We start from the raw sequence: 18084 nt of genomic DNA, 5'->3' as shown, positions 1-18084 counted from the left end.
AGGGTATCCCCTGTCAAGGTATCTGTATTTTTGTTCGTCAAGACTTTTTTCACATTGTAGCTCGTCCGTTGATATTCGTTTTATCCTCATAAACTGTGAGATTGGAAGATTATTAATCAGAGAGGCTGGATGGAAGCTGCTATGAAGCAGAGCTGTGTTCTTGTCAGTTGCTTTTTTGTACAGACTTGATTGAATCATTAAAACTGAGATGCAGCATCCGGACTGCACCCCAGATCCTGGGACCGCCGCCTCCACACTCAGAGTGCCCAGCAAAGAGGTCTGTTGATGGCCAGCTGTGCACTCCTAGCACAGATGGGGCTCAGATTGCCAAGCCGTTGTCTTCCAGGTCAGTCCTTGTTGCCTCCGTCACAGTAGGTGTATTGTCGGCTGCGCCCACCATAGCCCGCTCCCGCCGCCGGCACTCCAGAAACACGTCAACCGGATGGATGAAGGCCAGAAGGACGAAGACGATCAATCCAATGTTCACCTGCAGGTAAGGACAGGAAGGAAAGATGAGGACATGCTCAAGTGGGCTCTGCTGGTCTATGCCCTGCCCATGCTGAAGGAGTGAAGATGGGGAAATAGTGGGCCACAGGCGTGCATCATCTAGGGTGCCCCTCACCCCCTCTGCAGGAGAAGAGGACCACTGTAGGTTTAGAGTAAGATCAAAATCATATGTTATTCCATATGGGGCCATCGCAGCAGAAGAAACTAACACAGAATGATTGGGGGCGTTTGGAGTGGGGTAGATTGGACTGCAGTTTCCTTGTATTGTCATCTTTTGTAGGATCACATGAATCTTGGAATCCTGGTTCTAGGTGAATTCACTGTGTGAACCTCTCTATTGAATTTACGCCTGGTTGACAATCGCAATGAATTCAATGGCAATCATCAGGTGTTACAAAAGAAGCGGCCAAAGCAGTGTGGAGGTGAAGGGGGCTAGGGGGCCGGGCACTGTTCTCCCTTGACCACCCCCACTCCATTCCCATGTCTGCTTTTTTGTATCCTTTTAGCAGAACAATCTGTCCCTGGCACCGGTTTTGCCTGAGAGCTCCTTATTCTGTCCCCACCCTGTCATATTGCTACATCCACCACTGCGATGGGATTAAACAAATTCATCATTTAGGTAAGGTTGGCATTGGAATGCTTTGCAAAGACTGCCGTGTCCGCTTCAGCACTTTGTCACATAATGTGTGGCACCAGCGTTAACACAAGAGATATATTTGTTTTAACATCTGAGGGCCTGATTCACAGAATGAACTTAAGACTAAATCCTAAACTTACTACTATGTTGGCATTCACAGAATGCACTTACTACTTTTGGTATTCACAGAATGGACTTACTACTTTTGGTATTCACAGAAGGCACTTAATACTTTTGGTATTCACAGAAGTTAGGATTTTGTCTTAAGTTTGTCTTAAGACAAACTTAAGTCAGACTTAAAACAGACTTAAGACAAAATCCTGTTTTAAGACAAACTTAAGACAAAATCCTAACTTCTGTAAATACCAAAAGTAGTAAGTGCATTCTGTGAATACCAAAATAGTAGTAAGTGCATTCTGTGAATACCAAAATAGTAGTAAGTTTAGGATTGAGTCTTAAGTTCATTCTGTGAACCGGGCCCAATATTTTTCCTGTTATGATTTACTGTAGTACCCTCTGTCGACCTCGACCCCATACAGATGAACAAACCTCAGATATTAGAGGTAACATCCCAAGAGGATTGAATTTTTCCACTATGGATTGTAAAATACTCTTTTTCAAGTCTGAATATTTGACTTTTATTTATTTAGCAGAAAGGGAACTATGCTCCAAAGAATGCCCTAACACCTCATGCCAGAGTGCAAAAGGGGTTGAAACATGTTGACGTCTACAGGTGGGTCGAATTAACCCCCATGTTTTTATATCTACCATTAGAGATCCAATGAAATTGCACGAGTCCACCGACAGGTAATTTATACACAGACTTCTTTCTATTTACCTCTATGTAAACAGGCCTAGTGACCCAATATTACTTCCTCTGCTCATCATCAGCTCCCATTTTGTCATTCAGACACAAAATACCTCCGGAGATCTTCAACGCTTGGGTAGTAGCTCCCACCTGGATCATACAGAACAGGGCCAGGAGGGGGCCAGTGATGAAACATGCGACCCCACAGGTGGCGGAGGGCCTATCTTTCTGAATTCAAGAGTACCTTTGACACCTCTTTTTTTTTTTTTTTACTTGTGTATTGAATGTTTTTTGAGGTTGTACAGTCCTGTCCTTTTCCTTCTCACCTCTTTTGTGAGGATTGGTTCAGTCCAGTAGTTTAGCTGAGGGTTTCCAATAATACGCCAGCTTCGATCGACCACCCACGCCCTCGCCGCCGTCCCCCGAATCCGAAGAGCCACCACAGGGGGACGGTCCTTCTCCTACCTCGCCGCCAAGACTTGGAACTCCCTCCCGACCCACCTCCGCCTGACCCAGGACCACCTCGCCTTCAGGAAGCAGCTCAAGACTTGGCTGTTCGAGCAGTAGCGGACCCCCCTCCCCTAGCGCCTTGAGACCCTCTGGGTGAGTAGTGCGCTATACAAATGCTCTGATTGATTGATTGATTGATTTGTATGAGAGGAACAGAGAGTTGGACCCTTCTTGATAGGGTGAGGTAATCTCAAGATGTTTCTATTATATCCGCTCACAATTAATAATCACTTTCCTTTCAGCTATGTGTATGCCATGATTCTATATAGAGCATTAATCATTTAGATCTCCACCTGCATTAATAATCTCTTACTGTATTGCTTATACATATATCATTGTTATAATGTTTTGTCATTCTATTCTAATGTCAAATAAAGGGACCCCAGTTGCATATTTGAGTGTTGTTTCCATGACAGGACTAACCTTTCTTTTTAACCAGATACTGGCAGGTTAGCAGGTGAGTGGACCCTTCTAGCAGGTAACTGAGAAATGGAGGATTGGGTAGATTCAATGCAGGAAGTAACTCCCAAATAAATTAATTAGACAGCTACCTAAATTAAGAATAGTAAATATCGTCGGTGCACCTTAGGTGTACCGCCGACCCCTATAGAACACCCCATTGGGGGACAACAGGTTCACCAGTGGGAAACATAGATGATATTGATCCTAAGAGTTAGGGAGACCCGTCTGGCGACGTAAAATCGAAGAAACAGTCTGGCAACTATAAAGATAAGATAATAAGATAAGATAATAAGATAAAGTCTGGCGACTATAAATCAGCTGCCCTCCGACGCAAGAGGGGGTAGGTTAGTCCAGGTCAGTTTGCCGTGGGACTATAAAATAATGATCATAGGATATAAGATATGGAATTCCTTAGATGTTAGTTATATCTCTAATTATACAGGCGTGTAAATAGCTAATAATCACCTTCTCAGGTGAGTCTTCTAAATATCTTGTAAATAGTGGCCTGAGAAGGGTGTGTTTGCGTGACGGCTGGGTTAGCCACGGCTGGTGGCTGCCTATCCTAAAAATCCGGTCGTTACAGATGGTTGGATGGATAGATGAATGGATTGACTCATGGATGGATGGGTGGGTGGGTAAGTGGATGGATTGATGGATGGAGAATGTTTGAATGAATGGAGAAAATGTAGATCCATGGATGGATGGCTAGATGGCTGCTTTTGATGGGAAGATCTGGTTTCATGAAGACACCAGTCCTGATCACACAGCTGCTCTTCAAGTAGTCTGTGGAGCAGTCCCTTCCTTCAGCAAATAGAATTTAGCACAGGAAAAATGTGGGGTGATTTGGCTTTCACTTTTTTTGTCATTTTCCATGCACAGGATGTGGGAAGACTGTTTTAGGTCCAAGAACTGGTTTGGGGTGGTCCCCTTTCAAATCTATGTGTTTGTCTGCAAAACATTTTATGCAAAGGGATTGCTCCGATAGCAGATACCGAGCATCCTGGCTCCAAGCAGGCGTATCTAAAACATGAGCACAATGAAATGTGAAGCTCTAAGCCTGGCTGTTCTCCGCTTTCTTGCAATAGCAGCCAGCGACGGACAAAAACGCGAGCCCTGACTAGGAACTTCCTCACGTTTAACAACTGAATGTGCTGACTCGTCTCTTTCCCCTGTCAGCCACCAACCGGCAGTGCTCAGGTAAATCTAATCAGCGGCTCCTTTAATTTCTAAGGGTGGTCCTGTCTTTATCCTCCCTCACTTCAGTGTCTGGGTCTCCACTTTCCAGCTACAGGAATGCACTCAATACACTTCCACCGTGGGAGGGATCTGGGCCAACCTTCCATCCAAAAAGCAGCTATTGGTATACCAAGCAGAACAGACACACACCAACACCACACTCCCCCAGCCTACATTTCTCTCCCTTCCCGGCTCTATTACGAGTACGTGCCGATGAGCTGGATGTGCACATTCCTTCACAGAGCACTGCTTCTGGTATCACCATCCATGGTAAAGGAACATATTTGTGAGACAAAGGTCCCTTATGTCAGCTTAGATTCAATATGTTTGCCAGTTTTAAAGCTTTAAATAGGTGCAGTAACATGTGGATGTTTGTACAACACAGTATTCTACAAACCAAAGAACATCAACCTACTTTGATTGTATTTGAATCAGCTGTGCATTAACTTACCTTTACATCCCTGTTCCTGAGATTGGTCTGTAAAAGTGACCTTTTGCCCTGAATTTAGACCCTTTGCCCTGAATTTTTACAGTCACTGCCCAGGATTTGCCTCTATGGCAGAGGGTCACCCTATTGGGTTATCGCCATGCCCTCCATAGGCGCAACAACAAAGTGGACTACATCTCCCATCAGCCCTTCATGTACTGATGTTATGACAAGATGGCAAATGCCTTACTAACAAACTTTTTTTCCACCTGCCCTGCATCCCAGTCAGATGGACAGAAACACATGAGGCAGGGACGCAGGAATCTTCAGGTAAGGCAGGGCATCTGGACACCTACACCATATCTCTTGTTTTGCATCCTGGCATCCTGTGAGAGCATGTAGGAGAGCTAGTTGCATGCTCTGTATCAACTTCTAACATCTCAGCTCATGTCGCCATTAATTCTATTAGTGATGCTGCCCCTTCACTCCCACCGGTGAGATGAAATAACATGAATTCATGATTTAGGCCAGGCTGCAGTTGTAATAAGTGGCAAGGACTCAAGGTCCTGAGTCTGAAGGTCCTAAGGGTTGAAGGTGCTGAGGGCCAAGGTGCTGAGGGCTGAAGGTCCTGAGGGCCAAGGTGCTCAGGGCTCAAAGTGCTGAGGGCTCAAGGTGCTGAGGGCTCAAGGTGCTGAGGGCTCAAGGTGCTCAGGGCTCAAGGTGCTCAGGGCTCAAGGTGCTCAGGGCTCAAGGTGCTGAGGGCTCAAGGTGCTGAGGGCTCAAGGTGCTGAGGGCTCAAGGTGCTGAGGGCTCAAGGTGCTGAGGGCTCAAGGTGCTGAGGGCTCAAGGTGCTGAGGGATCAAGGCGCTGAGGGCTCAAGGTGCTGAGGGATCAAGGCGCTGAGGGCTCAAGGTGCTGAGGGCTCAAGGTGCTGAGGGATCAAGGCGCTGAGGGCTTAAGGTGCTGAGGGATCAAGGCGCTGAGGGCTCAAGGTGCTGAGGGCTCAAAGTGCTGAGGGATCAAGGCGCTGAGGGCTCAAGGTGCTGAGGGCTCAAGGTGCTGAGGGATCAAGGCGCTGAGGGATCAAGGTGCTGAGGGATCAAGGTGCTGAGGGCTCAAGGTGCTGAGGGCTCAAAGTGCTGAGGGCTCAAAGTGCTGAGGGCTCAAGGTGCTGAGGGCTCAAGGTGCTGAGGGCTCAAGGTGCTGAGGGCTCAAGGTGCTGAGGGATCAAGGCGCTGAGGGCTTAAGGTGCTGAGGGATCAAGGCGCTGAGGGCTCAAGGTGCTGAGGGATCAAGGCGCTGAGGGCTCAAGGCGCTGAGGGCTCAAGGTGCTGAGGGATCAAGGTGCTGAGGCTCAAGGTGCTGAGGGCTCAAGGTGCTGAGGCTCAAGGTCCTGCGGGATCAAGGTGCTGAGGGATCAAGGTGCTGAGGGATCAAGGTGCTGAGGGATCAAGGTGCTGAGGGCCCAAGGTGCTGAGGGCTCAAGGTGCTCAGGGCTCAAGGTGCTGAGGGCTCAAGGTGCTGAGGGATCAAGGTGCTGAGGGATCAAGGTGCTGAGGGATCAAGGTGCTGAGGGCTCAAGGTGCTGAGGGCTCAAGGTGCTGAGGGCTCAAGGTGCTGACGGCTGAAGGGCCTGAGGGATCAAGGTGCTGAGGGCTCAAGGTGCTGAGGGCCCAAGGTGCTGAGGGCTCAAGGTGCTGAGGGCTCAAGGTGCTGAGGGCTGAAGGGCCTGAGGGCTCAAGGTGCTCAGGGCTCAAGGTGCTCAGGGCTCAAGGTGCTGATGGCTCAAGATGCTGAGGGCTCAAGGTGCTGAGGGATCAAGGTGCTGAGGGCTGAAGGGCCTGAGGGCTGAAGGGCCTGAGGCTGAAGGTTTGGTCATAATACATACGTGCTGAGGGGACCATGTTTGTATGTGGCAAAAAGGATCCAGAAGGGGTGGTTCGGGGTTTTTAGATATTTGTAGAAAGGAACTGAACTTTACATGAAGCTCCAAGAGGAGCTCAGCATTTGCCCAGGCGCTTCACAGTCTAGCGTGATGATGGCACTTGGCAGAGCTCCATGAAACAACCCCCCTAATAAAGTCTTTCCCACTCTGGTAACTGTCTGGGTGGAGCTGCTCTGGTGTTGGTTGACTTGTCAATCATAACACACAGCCTCAGGGGTCTGGGCCACCCTCTCATCAAGAATACTCACGTAAAAGGGATCTCCATGAAGCACGTCTTTTACAAGAGTGAAGCACGGGTACTGCAGGAGGGATACGAGCGCAGACAGCGCGAACAGAAGACCATAGAGCTTCCCAAAGTGTTTGAGAGGAAATCTGAGGGAGAAATCAAATGAGATAGAAAATGTCACCAAAACAATAACTTCACACTGAGAATGCCCACTCCACACACAACCATGTAAGGTCACACCTCAACACAACCCCACCTGGTCACACCTCCACACACAACTCCATCTGGTCACACCTCCACACACAACCTCACCCGGTCACACCTCCACACACAACCCCACCCGGTCACACCTCCACACACAACCCTACTGTTGGACCTGGCCTCACACACAACCCCACCCGGTCACACCTCCACACACCAACCCCACCCGGTCACACCTCCACACACAACCCTACTGTTGGACCTGGCCTCATGGTGTGGCCCTACCCCTCCCGTATGGCGGGCCCAGAACGACATCGGCCCTCCGCCGAGCCTCGGGCGACCCCCTTTTTGCCCGACCCTGCACGCCCCAACACCAACACTGCCGGTCCGGTTACCATCCCGGACCACCACTACCGGCCTGACTCCATCTTGGGCCCAGCAAGTTATGAGTACGAGGCCTCGCCCGATTCCATCTTGGGCCCCCCCCGTCACGAACACGTGGCCTCGGCCCCGGCCCAGGCCCCAGCGAAGCCCCGACATCGAGGCACCAAGATCCACCCAGGTGGTCGAGTGGCCATTCAACAGATCCGAGAGGAGGGAAGTTTCGATGGGCCTCCAGCCGTCCCCGGACGCCTGGTATCGATCGCCCTCCGGCCTCCCTGGGCGCTGGCTCCACCCCCCTGCTGGGTGTCTGGACACCATCATCCCGGCCCCTCTGGCCCCAAGGCGCGAGGGTCCGGACATCAAAGGACTCCAGTCCTATATCTGGGCCAGCCCCGGAGTAGGACTGCAGTTGTATCCTGGACTGGAAGCCCTGCTGACGCTGTCGCGGCCGACACCAGAAGAACTCATTTGCCTGTAACCTGAAGCTACCCTGAGAGCCTGCTGGCGCTGCCGCGGCCCACCTTCGCTGAACCATCTTGAGAGCCTGCTGGCGCTGCCGCGGCCCACCTTCGCTGAACCATCTTGAGAGCCTGCTGGCGCTGCCGCGGCCCACCTTCGCTGAACCATCCTGAGAGCCTGCTGGCGCTGCCGCGGCCCACCTTCGCTGAACTATCTTGAGAGCCTGCTGGCGCTGCCGCGGCCCATCTTCGCCGAAACCACCTCGAGGCCTGCTGGCGCTGCCGCGGCCTCCTCTCCGTAAAGACCACCTGTCGAGTCCTGCTGGCGCTGCCGCGGCTCGACCTCTCGGAACCCCCGGCTCGAGGATTGAGAGCTGTGCGCAGGGTATCCCTTCCTGCACCCGTACTAAGACTGCCCCGCTACCCTATCCCTTCTTCCTGAGACTTTACAGATCCAACGATCTACCTGTACATATTGCTAAGAACAAGCAACCTTTATTCTTGATAAAGCCTAAGAACTTATCCTCTTGTGTGGTGTCCGTTTGTAGTGTTGTGGTTACTCTGCTGTACGATCCTAGGAGAGGACCCTCACCCAGGAGGCCTCTCGATAACGCTCGGCTACTTCTCGACGGAGAGGTGGACCTAGGGGTGGTCAGTCAGACATCTTCTGCCTCCCCCGGGACCGCCTTTCTAACATTGGTGGCAGGCGACGGGATCCGAGCCGACGCAGATCGTACAGAGAGTGATTCACCCACTACCGAGAAAAACACACTACGACCATGACTACGCAAGAAACGAGACAGACTACAGAATTCCAAAAAGAGAAAATGGAAGACTACAGTCATAAGGAATTAAAACAATTCTGCAAAGACCTGGGCATCGCTACCACTGGCCTAAGCACCAAGGAGGACTTTAAATCTGCCCTACAAGCATGGGTGGAAGCCGGTGACACGCCAACCCAGAATGAAGATAACCCGGGCCCGAATGGAAGCCCGGAGGCCGACACGACCCCAGCGGGGGAGAGACCCGCAAATCTAGGCACGGGCCTCCCCCACGAAGACGCCCGAGAACGAGAGAGGAACTGGCTCCACGAATTGGAGCTCGCCCGACTCCGGCTAGACGGAGAGCTACAGCTGAAGACGAAAAAGATAGCCCTCGAGCAACTACGGCTAGAAGGAGACCTGGAGGAGAAACGAAGACAAAGAGACCTCGAGGAGAAGAGACTCATGCTCGAGCATGAGCGCAGCTTAAAGGAGCTAGAAATCAAGGCCAAAACGAACGATACCAACGCATCCGGGGGCAAGACCTCGTCCCCTCCTATGGACACGAAGGTGCACATACCCAAGGATGTCGTCAAAGAGTACTATAAGAACGATGACATCCAACAGTGGTTCAAAGCCTACGAAGTAGCCATGACCGCCCATCGAGTACCCCTCAAAGACTGGGGCGCCGGCCTGTGGGGGAAGTTCGTCAACGAGGGGAGAGACACCCTGCTAGAGCTCCCCGATGCCGAGATGATCTCGTACGAGCACATGAAAACCGCTCTCCTCACTCGCTACGGACTCACCCCCGAAATGTACCGGCAGCGATGCCGAGACTGTAAAAAAATCCCCGGTACCACTTGGGTGGAGTACGTGAACTTTTACAGCAGAGCCTTCGAGGGGTGGATCAAAGGCAGCCAGGTCACCACCTACCAGCAGTTGGTCGACCTCATTATATGGGAACATCTTTCCAACAACTGCTTCATCGAACTCCGGCAGCATCTCCTCGACATCAAATTGACAGAGCCTCGAAAACTCGCTGTCGAGGCTGATAGATGGGTGAGCACCCGAGTCCCCCGGATACCGATGGGAGACTACGGCCGGGGATCCCCGGGGAACCAACGACCACGAGGCAGCGGGGGAGGCCAGAGCAGGGGCCGAAATCCCCCCATGGGGTCCTCCCCTACCTCCACTTCGCCATCCCTGGGCCGAAGGGGGGTTCCTCCAGCGAGACCGGGGCCCGCCCGAATGTTACGTGCCATAGATGCCAGCGACAGGGTCAATATGCGAATTACCCCCGTGCCCGATGAACCAGCGACCCGGCACCACCGATCCTCTGAACAGCCAGATCGCGGCCGCCGCCCTGGGTACAGACACCGAGCAGGCCGAGTGGGAGCCCGCCGCTATGATCTTGGCATGCCTGGGTGATCGAGACATGATCCCCGAGACCCAATCCCAGGCAACACCCAGAAATACCGCCAATGGGTCACCATCAATGGACGCCGGGCCGAAGCCCTCCGTGACACTGGAGCTAGCGTGACGGCGGTTCGCTGCCACTTGGTGACCCCGGAACAAATTCTACCCAATATCCTGTGCCCGGTACGGTCGGCGGACAACTCAGAGAGTTTGTGCCAGATGGCCCGCATCCCCTTTGAATGGGGAGGGGTGTCGGGTATGTTGAAGGTGACCATCCGGGACGATGCCCCCGTGGACTGCCTCCTCGGGAACGATCTAGAAAGTTCCGCCTGGGCCCACGTCGAGCGGAGAGAGCATCTGGGGATGCTAGGCCTTCCCGAGTGGGTCTGTGCGACCACTCGATCCATGACCGCCTGGGCCGCCGCCCCGATCGAAGATGCTCTGCCGGAAGAACCGGAGTGGCCCGCACCTCCACCGCCCGCCGTCCCCTGAGGACGCCGACCCTGAACCCGGCCCCCAGGGGCCCAGCCATGAAGACCTTACCGAGCTCGGCCACCTTCCCGAACTAGCTCAATGGCGCCAAGAAGGTGGCCCCACCCGCGAACAATTCCAGCAGGAACAGAAAACCTTGAGGGAATCCGACAACAAGCAGCCACTCAAGCCGCTGGAGACCCCTCAGGGTCCCACTGGGACTATTGGGACCACGACCTTCTCTACAGCGAGCAGAAGATTGCCGAGCTAGGGGCCAGCCGGGTGCTGGTCGTTCCCCTCCGATTCAGAGACTTCCTTTTGAACTTGGCACATGACGTGCCCCTCGCCGGGCACCTGGGGCAGGACAAAACTTACAGCCGCCTGGTGACCCATTTCTACTGGCCGAACATGCGCAACGATGTGAGTAATCACTGCCGAACTTGTCCTACCTGTCAAGCCAGCGGGAAGAGCGGGGGAAGAGTCAAAGCTCCACTCCAGCCTTTTCCCGTGGTCACCACCCCCTTCGAGCGAGTGGGGATCGACATAGTGGGACCCTTGGACCACCGCACCTCTCAGGGGCACCGCTTCATCCTCGTTCTGGTGGACCATGCCACCCGCTATCCTGAAGCCATCCCCCTCCGAACCATCACGGCCCCAGTAGTAGGCCGAGCCCTAATGGGGATCTTCTCCAGAGTCGGCTTCCCCCGGGAAGTCGTGAGTGATCGGGGCACAAACTTTATCTCTAAATATATGCGGTCCCTGTGGCAACAGTGCGGGGTCACCTATAAGTTCACCACCCCGTATCACCACCAAGGAAATGGACTTGTGGAGCGGTTTAACCGAACACTGAAAGGAATGATCAAGGGCCTAGAGGAGCCGCTATGACGCAAATGGGATGTCCTGTTGCCCTGCCTCCTGTTTGCATATTGCGAGGTACCCCAGAAGTCCCTGGGGTTCCGCCCCTTTGAACTATTGTATGGGCACCAGGTCCGAGGCCCCCTCAGCCTGGTCAAAGAAGGCTGGGAGACGACTGTCCGAGCTGCTCCCCCAGATGTCTACCAGTACCTCCTGACACTCGCAACCAGACTCGGAAGTTCCGGGAACTTGCCGAGGCCAACCTTGAGGCCAGTCAGGAGGAGATGAAACGCTGGTATGACCAGAACGCCTCGTCCATCGAATTCGAGCCGGGCCAGCAGGTCTGGGTCATGTCCCCGGTTGAACCTTGTGCCCTCCAGGACAAATCGACAGGGCCCATCAAAGTGGTGGAACGCAAGAGCCCCGTCACCTATCTGGTGGACATGGAGCCCCCCAGGAACCCCTTCAGGGTTCTACACGCTAACCGGCTCAAACCGCACTTTGCCCGCACTGAACTAAGTCTGCTGCTAGCGACCGATGACGGAGCTGAAGACGACTCCGAACCTCTACCAGATCTCCTGAGTACCAGCGAGAAAGACGGCTCCGTCGAAGGGGTCACGCTCTCCGCTACCCTGACCCCCGAACAGCACCAAGACTGCCGGAAGCTGGTGGGGCAATTTGCAGATCTATTTTCCCTCACTCCTGGGGTCACCCGGTGGTGTGTCCACGATGTAGACACCGGAGACAGCCCACCTGTAAGACACCGAGCTTTCCGAGTGCCCGACCGAGTTCGGGCCTGCATTCAATCCGAGGTGGCCAAGATGCTAGCTCTGGGGGTAGTCGAACCCTCCAACAGTCCCTGGGCCAGTCCCGTTGTCCTGGTCCCTAAGGCCGCCGCCCCCGGCACACCCCCGGAGCTCCGGTTCTGTGTTGACTACCGGGGGCTGAATGCCGTCACCAGGACCGACGCCCATCCCATCCCCCGGGCGGATGAACTGATCGATCGCCTGGGGGCCGCAAAGTATCACAGCACCTTCGACCTTACGGCCGGGTATTGGCAGATCGGCCTCACCCCTGGAGCGCAAGAGCGATCGGCCTTCTCGACCCCTAATGGCCACTACCATTTCAAGGTGATGCCCTTCGGCATGAAAAACGCCCCTTCCAGAGACTCGTGAATAGGGTGCTGGCCGGGCTAGAGGAGTTCAGTGCCGCCTTTCTAGATGACATTGCGGTGTACAGCCTCCACTGGGATGAGCACCTGACCCACCTCTGGGAGGTCCTGACGGTCCTCCGACGGGCCGGACTGACAATAAAGGCCAGCAAGTGCCAGATAGGCCAAGGGTCCGTGACCTATCTGGGACACCAAGTAGGGAGCGGCCAGGTGGCTCCCCTCCAGCAAAAGATTGATGCCATCTGGGCCTGGGAGCCCCCGGTCACCCAGACAGCAGTCCGAGCCTTCCTGGGGCTCACCGGATATTATCGGTGCTTCATAAAAGACTATGGAAGCATTGTGGGGCCCCTCACAGAACTGACCTCCAAGAGACTACCACAAAAGGTGCGCTGGACCCCCGAGTGCCAGGTCGCCTTCGACACACTGAAGACCGCCATGTGCACTGCCCCTGTGCTCCAAGCCCCCGACTACAGCCGAGAGTTTGTGGTCCAAACAGATGCCTCGGAGCATGGCATTGGGGCGGTCCTCTCACAAGTAAACCCTGAGGGAGCCGACCTTCCCGTTGCCTTCATCAGCCGGCCAGAGAGCAACGATGGAGCACCATCGAGAGGGAAGCCTTCGCCGTCGTGTGGGCCCTAAAGAAGCTCCGGCCCTACCTCTTCGGCACCCACTTCCGGGTCCAGACCGACCACCGGCCCCTGCGGTGGTTGATGCAGATGCGGGGAGAAAACCCGAAACTGTTGCGATGGTCCATCTCCCTCCAAGGGATGGACTTCACTGTGGAGCATCGCCCCGGCAACGACCACGCCAATGCTGACGGCCTGTCCCGATTCTTCCGCCTCGGCGAGGAGACCCCCCAAGAAGATGGGTGACTCTCCCCTGCCTTCAGCTGGGGGGGACGCGTGTTGGACCTGGCCTCATGGCGTGGCCCTACCTCTCCCGCATGGCGGGCCCAGAACGACATCGGCCCTCCACCGAGCCTCGGGCAATCCCCTTTTTGCCCGACCCTGCACGCCCCAACACCAACACTGCCGGTCCGGTTACCATCCCGGACCACCACTACCGGCCTGACTCCATCTTGGGCCCAGCACGTTATGAGCACGAGGCCGTGCCCGACTCCATCTTGGGCCCACCACGTCATGAACCACGTCCTGAGCACGAGGCCTTGCCCGATTCCATCTTGGGCCCACCACGTCACGAACACGTGGCCTCGGCCCCGGCCCCGGCCCCAGCGAAGCCCCGACATCGAGGCACCAAGATCCACCCAGGTGGTCGAGTCGCCACTCAACAGATCTGAGAGGAGGGAAGTTTCGATGGGCCTCCAGCTGTCCCCGGACGCCTGGTATCGATCGCCCTCGGGCCTCCCTGGGCGCTGGCTCCACCCCCCTGCTGGGTGTCTGGACACCATCATCCCGGCCCCTCTGGCCCCCAGGCGCGAGGGTCCGGACATCAAAGGACTGCAGTCCTATATCTGGGCCAGCCCCGGAGTAGGACGGCAGTTGTATCCTGGACTGGAAGCCCTGCTGACGCTGTTGCGGCCGACACCAGAAGAACTCATTTGCCTGTAACCTGAAGCTACCCTGAGAGCCTGCTGGCGCTGCCGCGGCCCACCTTCGCTGAACCATCTTGAGAGCCTGCTGGCGCTGCCGCGGCCCACCTTCGCTGAACCATCCTGAGAGCCTGCTGGCGCTGCCGCGGCCTCCTCTCCGTAAAGACCACCTGTCGAGTCCTGCTGGCGCTGCCGCGGCTCGACCTCTCGGAACCCCCGGCTCGAGGATTGAGAGCTGTGCGCAGGGTATCCCTTCCTGCACCCGTACTAAGACTGTCCCGCTACCCTATCCCTTCTTCCTGAGACTTTACAGATCCATCGATCTACCTGTACATATCGCTAAGAACAAGCAACCTTTATTCTTGATAAAGCCTAAGAACTTATCCTCTTGTGTGGTGTCCGTTTGTAGTGTTGTGGTTACTCTGCTGTACGATCCTAGGAGAGGACCCTCACCCAGGAGGCCTCTCGATAACGCTCGGCTACTTCTCGACGGAGAGGTGGACCTAGGGGTGGTCAGTCAGACATCTTCTGCCTCCCCCGGGATCGCCTTCCTAACACCTACCTGGTCACACCTCCTCACACAACCCCACCTGGTCACCCCCCCACACACAACCCCACCCGGTCACACCTCCACACACAACCCCACCCGGTCACACCTTCACACACAACCCCAACTGGTCACACCTAAACACACAACCCAACCTGGTCACACCCCCACACACAACCCCACCCGGTCACACCTCCACACACAACCCCACCCGGTCACACCTCCACACACAACCCTACCTGGTCACACCTCCTCACACAACCCCACCTGGTCTCACCTCCACACACAACCCCACTGGGTCACACCTCCACACACAACCCCACCCGGTCACATCCTCACACACAACCCCACCTGGTCACACCTCCACACACAAACCCACCAGGTCACACCTCCACACAACCACACCTGGTCACACCTCCACCCACAACCCTATCTGGTCACACCTCCACACTCAACCCTGTTGGAATGGAAATGTTTTAGCTGAATTCTTCATGCAGTCCAGAGGGGGCCCTTTCATGTACCTTACCAGGGGCCCCTCAAGTTTCATCACACTACTATTAGTTATATCTTTTCTCCAACATACAATCACACTCTACACAATAACTTCATACGGCTGCTAACCACATCTTAACACACATGCATGCACACACACACACACACCGTGTTCAAACCCTCCTCTACACACACTGGCATGGCACAGACAACTTATCTCTTTCCTCTTTCCCTCTTTCTTTCTCTCATATACATACACGATTTCATTTCTCTCTCACATACAGATGCACCACACATCCATCCCACCCAGAAACAAACATGGGTGTGAGCTTGCACACACATCCAAGGCACCGTAAGCCTCCACCCCTTTTTCTAAACGCCCTGCTTGGTTCAAACAGACATAGTAAGATAGGGAGGAAGTTTTGCTTGACAGAAAGTGTTACCAGGAGCATTAGGTTGAGATTAGGGCAGGAGGCAGATGCAGGTAACTAAACAAACACACAAAGCAAATGTAACACGTACTGTGACAGACCCTGGTTCAAAAGCTTTAGCAAGGGCAGGAGATGCAAGATTAGTCATGGTGCATGCCGCCTCCGCTTTCTCTTCATCTGAAAGAAGCAGGCACATAGGTAACCCTCCAAGTGGGACCCTCTCTGAGCCTGATCTGCTTCTGCAGACAAAGTACACATTCTTCAGCAGAAAACATGCAAAGGACCTTACACTGGGTGTTTTAGTGCTGGGGACACAAAGTATACACACTGTGCAAGTGCATCCACCTTTGTTGTGCATCCAGGTCACCAGGAGAGCTTCATTTCATAACTCATGTCCCTGTGGTGGAAACAAGTTCAAGGAGAGAGTGAGTGATTCTTGGCACACTTATGTATGGATCTTATGTCACCCAACCATACTACCTTCAACAAAAAGGATAACTGCACAGGTGGAGGATCTTGAGAAATGGGGACAAGGGTTGTGGGGAACAGAAGGGAAGGTCGAGCAGCAAGGGAACAACCAGAACATTATAATACCCCACACTTTCAATCATACCCCTAAGGCACCGAGTGAGTAAAGAGAGTCACAGTCCATGGAAGGTTTCAGGAGGGAGGTACTGGGTGGAGGAGCGGTCCTCCAAAACATTTTCTTTTAACTCGCTTAATTGAATATTTTACAGCACAATTTCAAAAGAATTTGCTCAAAAAGCAAATCTTCTTCCACATAATGCTAAAGGGGCACTCAATAAATAAATCAAAAAACAAAGTAATGCTAATGTGCTGAGGCAGACCTTACTGGGGTAATTATTGGGGTGGGGAGGTAAGTCTTCCTTCCTTTCTTTATCTCCTTAACCTTTGCTTCTTCCTCAATTTAAATTGTTCTCACTACCTTAATTTTCCTTAAATCTCTTCAGTCTTTCTCACACTCTCTTGTTTGTCTCTCACAGCTACTTCAAAAACCATATTGTGGGCACAGCAAGAACATAGAGGGACTTGTTGCCTGCTTACCAGTGTTTGACTATAATGCCACTTTCATTTGCCTACTCCTTAGTGGATAGCTTGTTTCGCCCACCTTTGTCCCTCCCCGGGACCATCCCCAGCGTACTTGTGTCCTAGCACTGCTCATCTTTAGGATATGATGAATATGATGGGGGTCTTACACCTAAGAAACTAACATGGAGAAGTCCCAAGAAGTGATTTTAGATTCTGAGGGAGACCCCATGTTTGACCCCTCTTTACTACAACATTCCTGAGAGAGCACAAATCTGAAAAATGTATAAGTGCATCATATTTACAAGCACGTAGTTAGTTTAAATATATTTTGCACAAGAGTGTTTTATATCTAGAAGTGAAATATACCGAGTGTTTAAGTAGAGTAACAATAACCATAGCAGTGTGGAGACTAATGTAGAAATGTTAGAATGAATATGGAAACCTCATGTTCTCATGTTACGTGATCATGTAAGAAGTCTTGCAAACCAGTTAAAATGTGTAGGCCTCATGGCAATTCACAGTAAATCTAAACGTGCTGCTAAAATAATGTGAGGTGGGGTTAACATTGTTCTTCTAAATGTATTATTGGACTTAGTACTGAAATATATGTCTTATAGATGCATAACATTTTAGAAACGTGTGTTGGTTAAGAATATTGTTTAAATGCAAGTTAAATGTTTTCAGAGTGTAGGGACTCGCATCATGTAAATCAAGTAGGCCTGAATTGATAATGTTGTTTCTTTGATCTGCCATGTGCTCGTTAGAGAAGAAGTCGAGAGGCGCCAAGTACAGAGAGTTACATATGTTTTATGGCCTATAGATATGGTAAAGTCTGGAATTTGAGGCCCACTGTAGGACGGTCTGTATGCAGGTGCGAGGGGTCCTAATCAGTCGGAATGAAAGGGGCTTTGTTCAGTGGCGCTTGGCGCAGGCCTGTAGGAGTTTTCAGGAATTTCAGGAGGTACCGGCGCGCTGGAGAAGAAGCCTGGGAACCAAGGTCAACTTTAACGAGGGTCTTGAAGAGTACCATCATGGCGATTGCCGCTCAAAACTGCATAACGTGAGGGGCGTCCCGAGGGGCGTTCCTATCGGAAATGTGATTTTGTATTAGGGAAAGCGACCCGGGAGGAGAGCAGAGCAGATGATTTTGGGAGCCTAAGGAAGCGGATGGGTAGGCAGATAGACTGATCAGGAGAGACCCATTTACAGAAGAGACAAAGAGAAGTGCGTGATCTTCTTAGGAAGTCACCACGGCTGACACCTTTTGGGTAAAGATCTTGTTAAGTAGGGATGTCACTTAGTTTAGAGTAGGGACAGACTAACCTGAATTTTCTTTCTGTAAATGACTCCAAGGTTGCAACTGATATCGATTCTCGCCACTTTAATGGTGTTCGAGATATTTCTGATTATTTCTTTCTGCCGGTTAAGGGCTTTCCGAGAATTCCTGTTTATAGTCATACCGGTATACTTTTTGAATTTACTATTGAGATGTTTGTATCTTCAGATACTTTTGGCTTTATAATAAATCTTTGAAACTTAC

The 18084-nt window shown here is 52.7% G+C and overlaps 1 protein-coding gene across 1 annotated transcript in view; it reads right to left on the bottom strand.

Annotated features, from left to right (window-relative positions):
- Positions 1-303: 303 nt before the first annotated feature.
- LOC144757465 (equilibrative nucleobase transporter 1-like) overlaps positions 304-18084 on the bottom strand; it is a 288474-nt gene continuing 270693 nt past the window's right edge. The window contains exons 10-11 of the mRNA XM_078646380.1: positions 6781-6904; positions 304-487 (exon numbers count right to left, since the gene is read on the bottom strand). Of these exons, the coding sequence (XP_078502506.1) occupies positions 320-487; positions 6781-6904 (292 nt within the window). The 3' untranslated portion in view covers positions 304-319. The remainder of the gene's footprint in view (positions 488-6780; positions 6905-18084) is intronic.

This window comes from Lissotriton helveticus, chromosome 1_1 (assembly GCF_964261635.1).
Source record: "Lissotriton helveticus chromosome 1_1, aLisHel1.1, whole genome shotgun sequence".
In the NCBI taxonomy this organism is placed as follows: domain Eukaryota; kingdom Metazoa; phylum Chordata; class Amphibia; order Caudata; family Salamandridae; genus Lissotriton; species Lissotriton helveticus.
The sequence above is the reverse complement of the archived record's forward strand: the minus strand, read 5'-3'. Positions and strand labels throughout refer to the sequence as shown.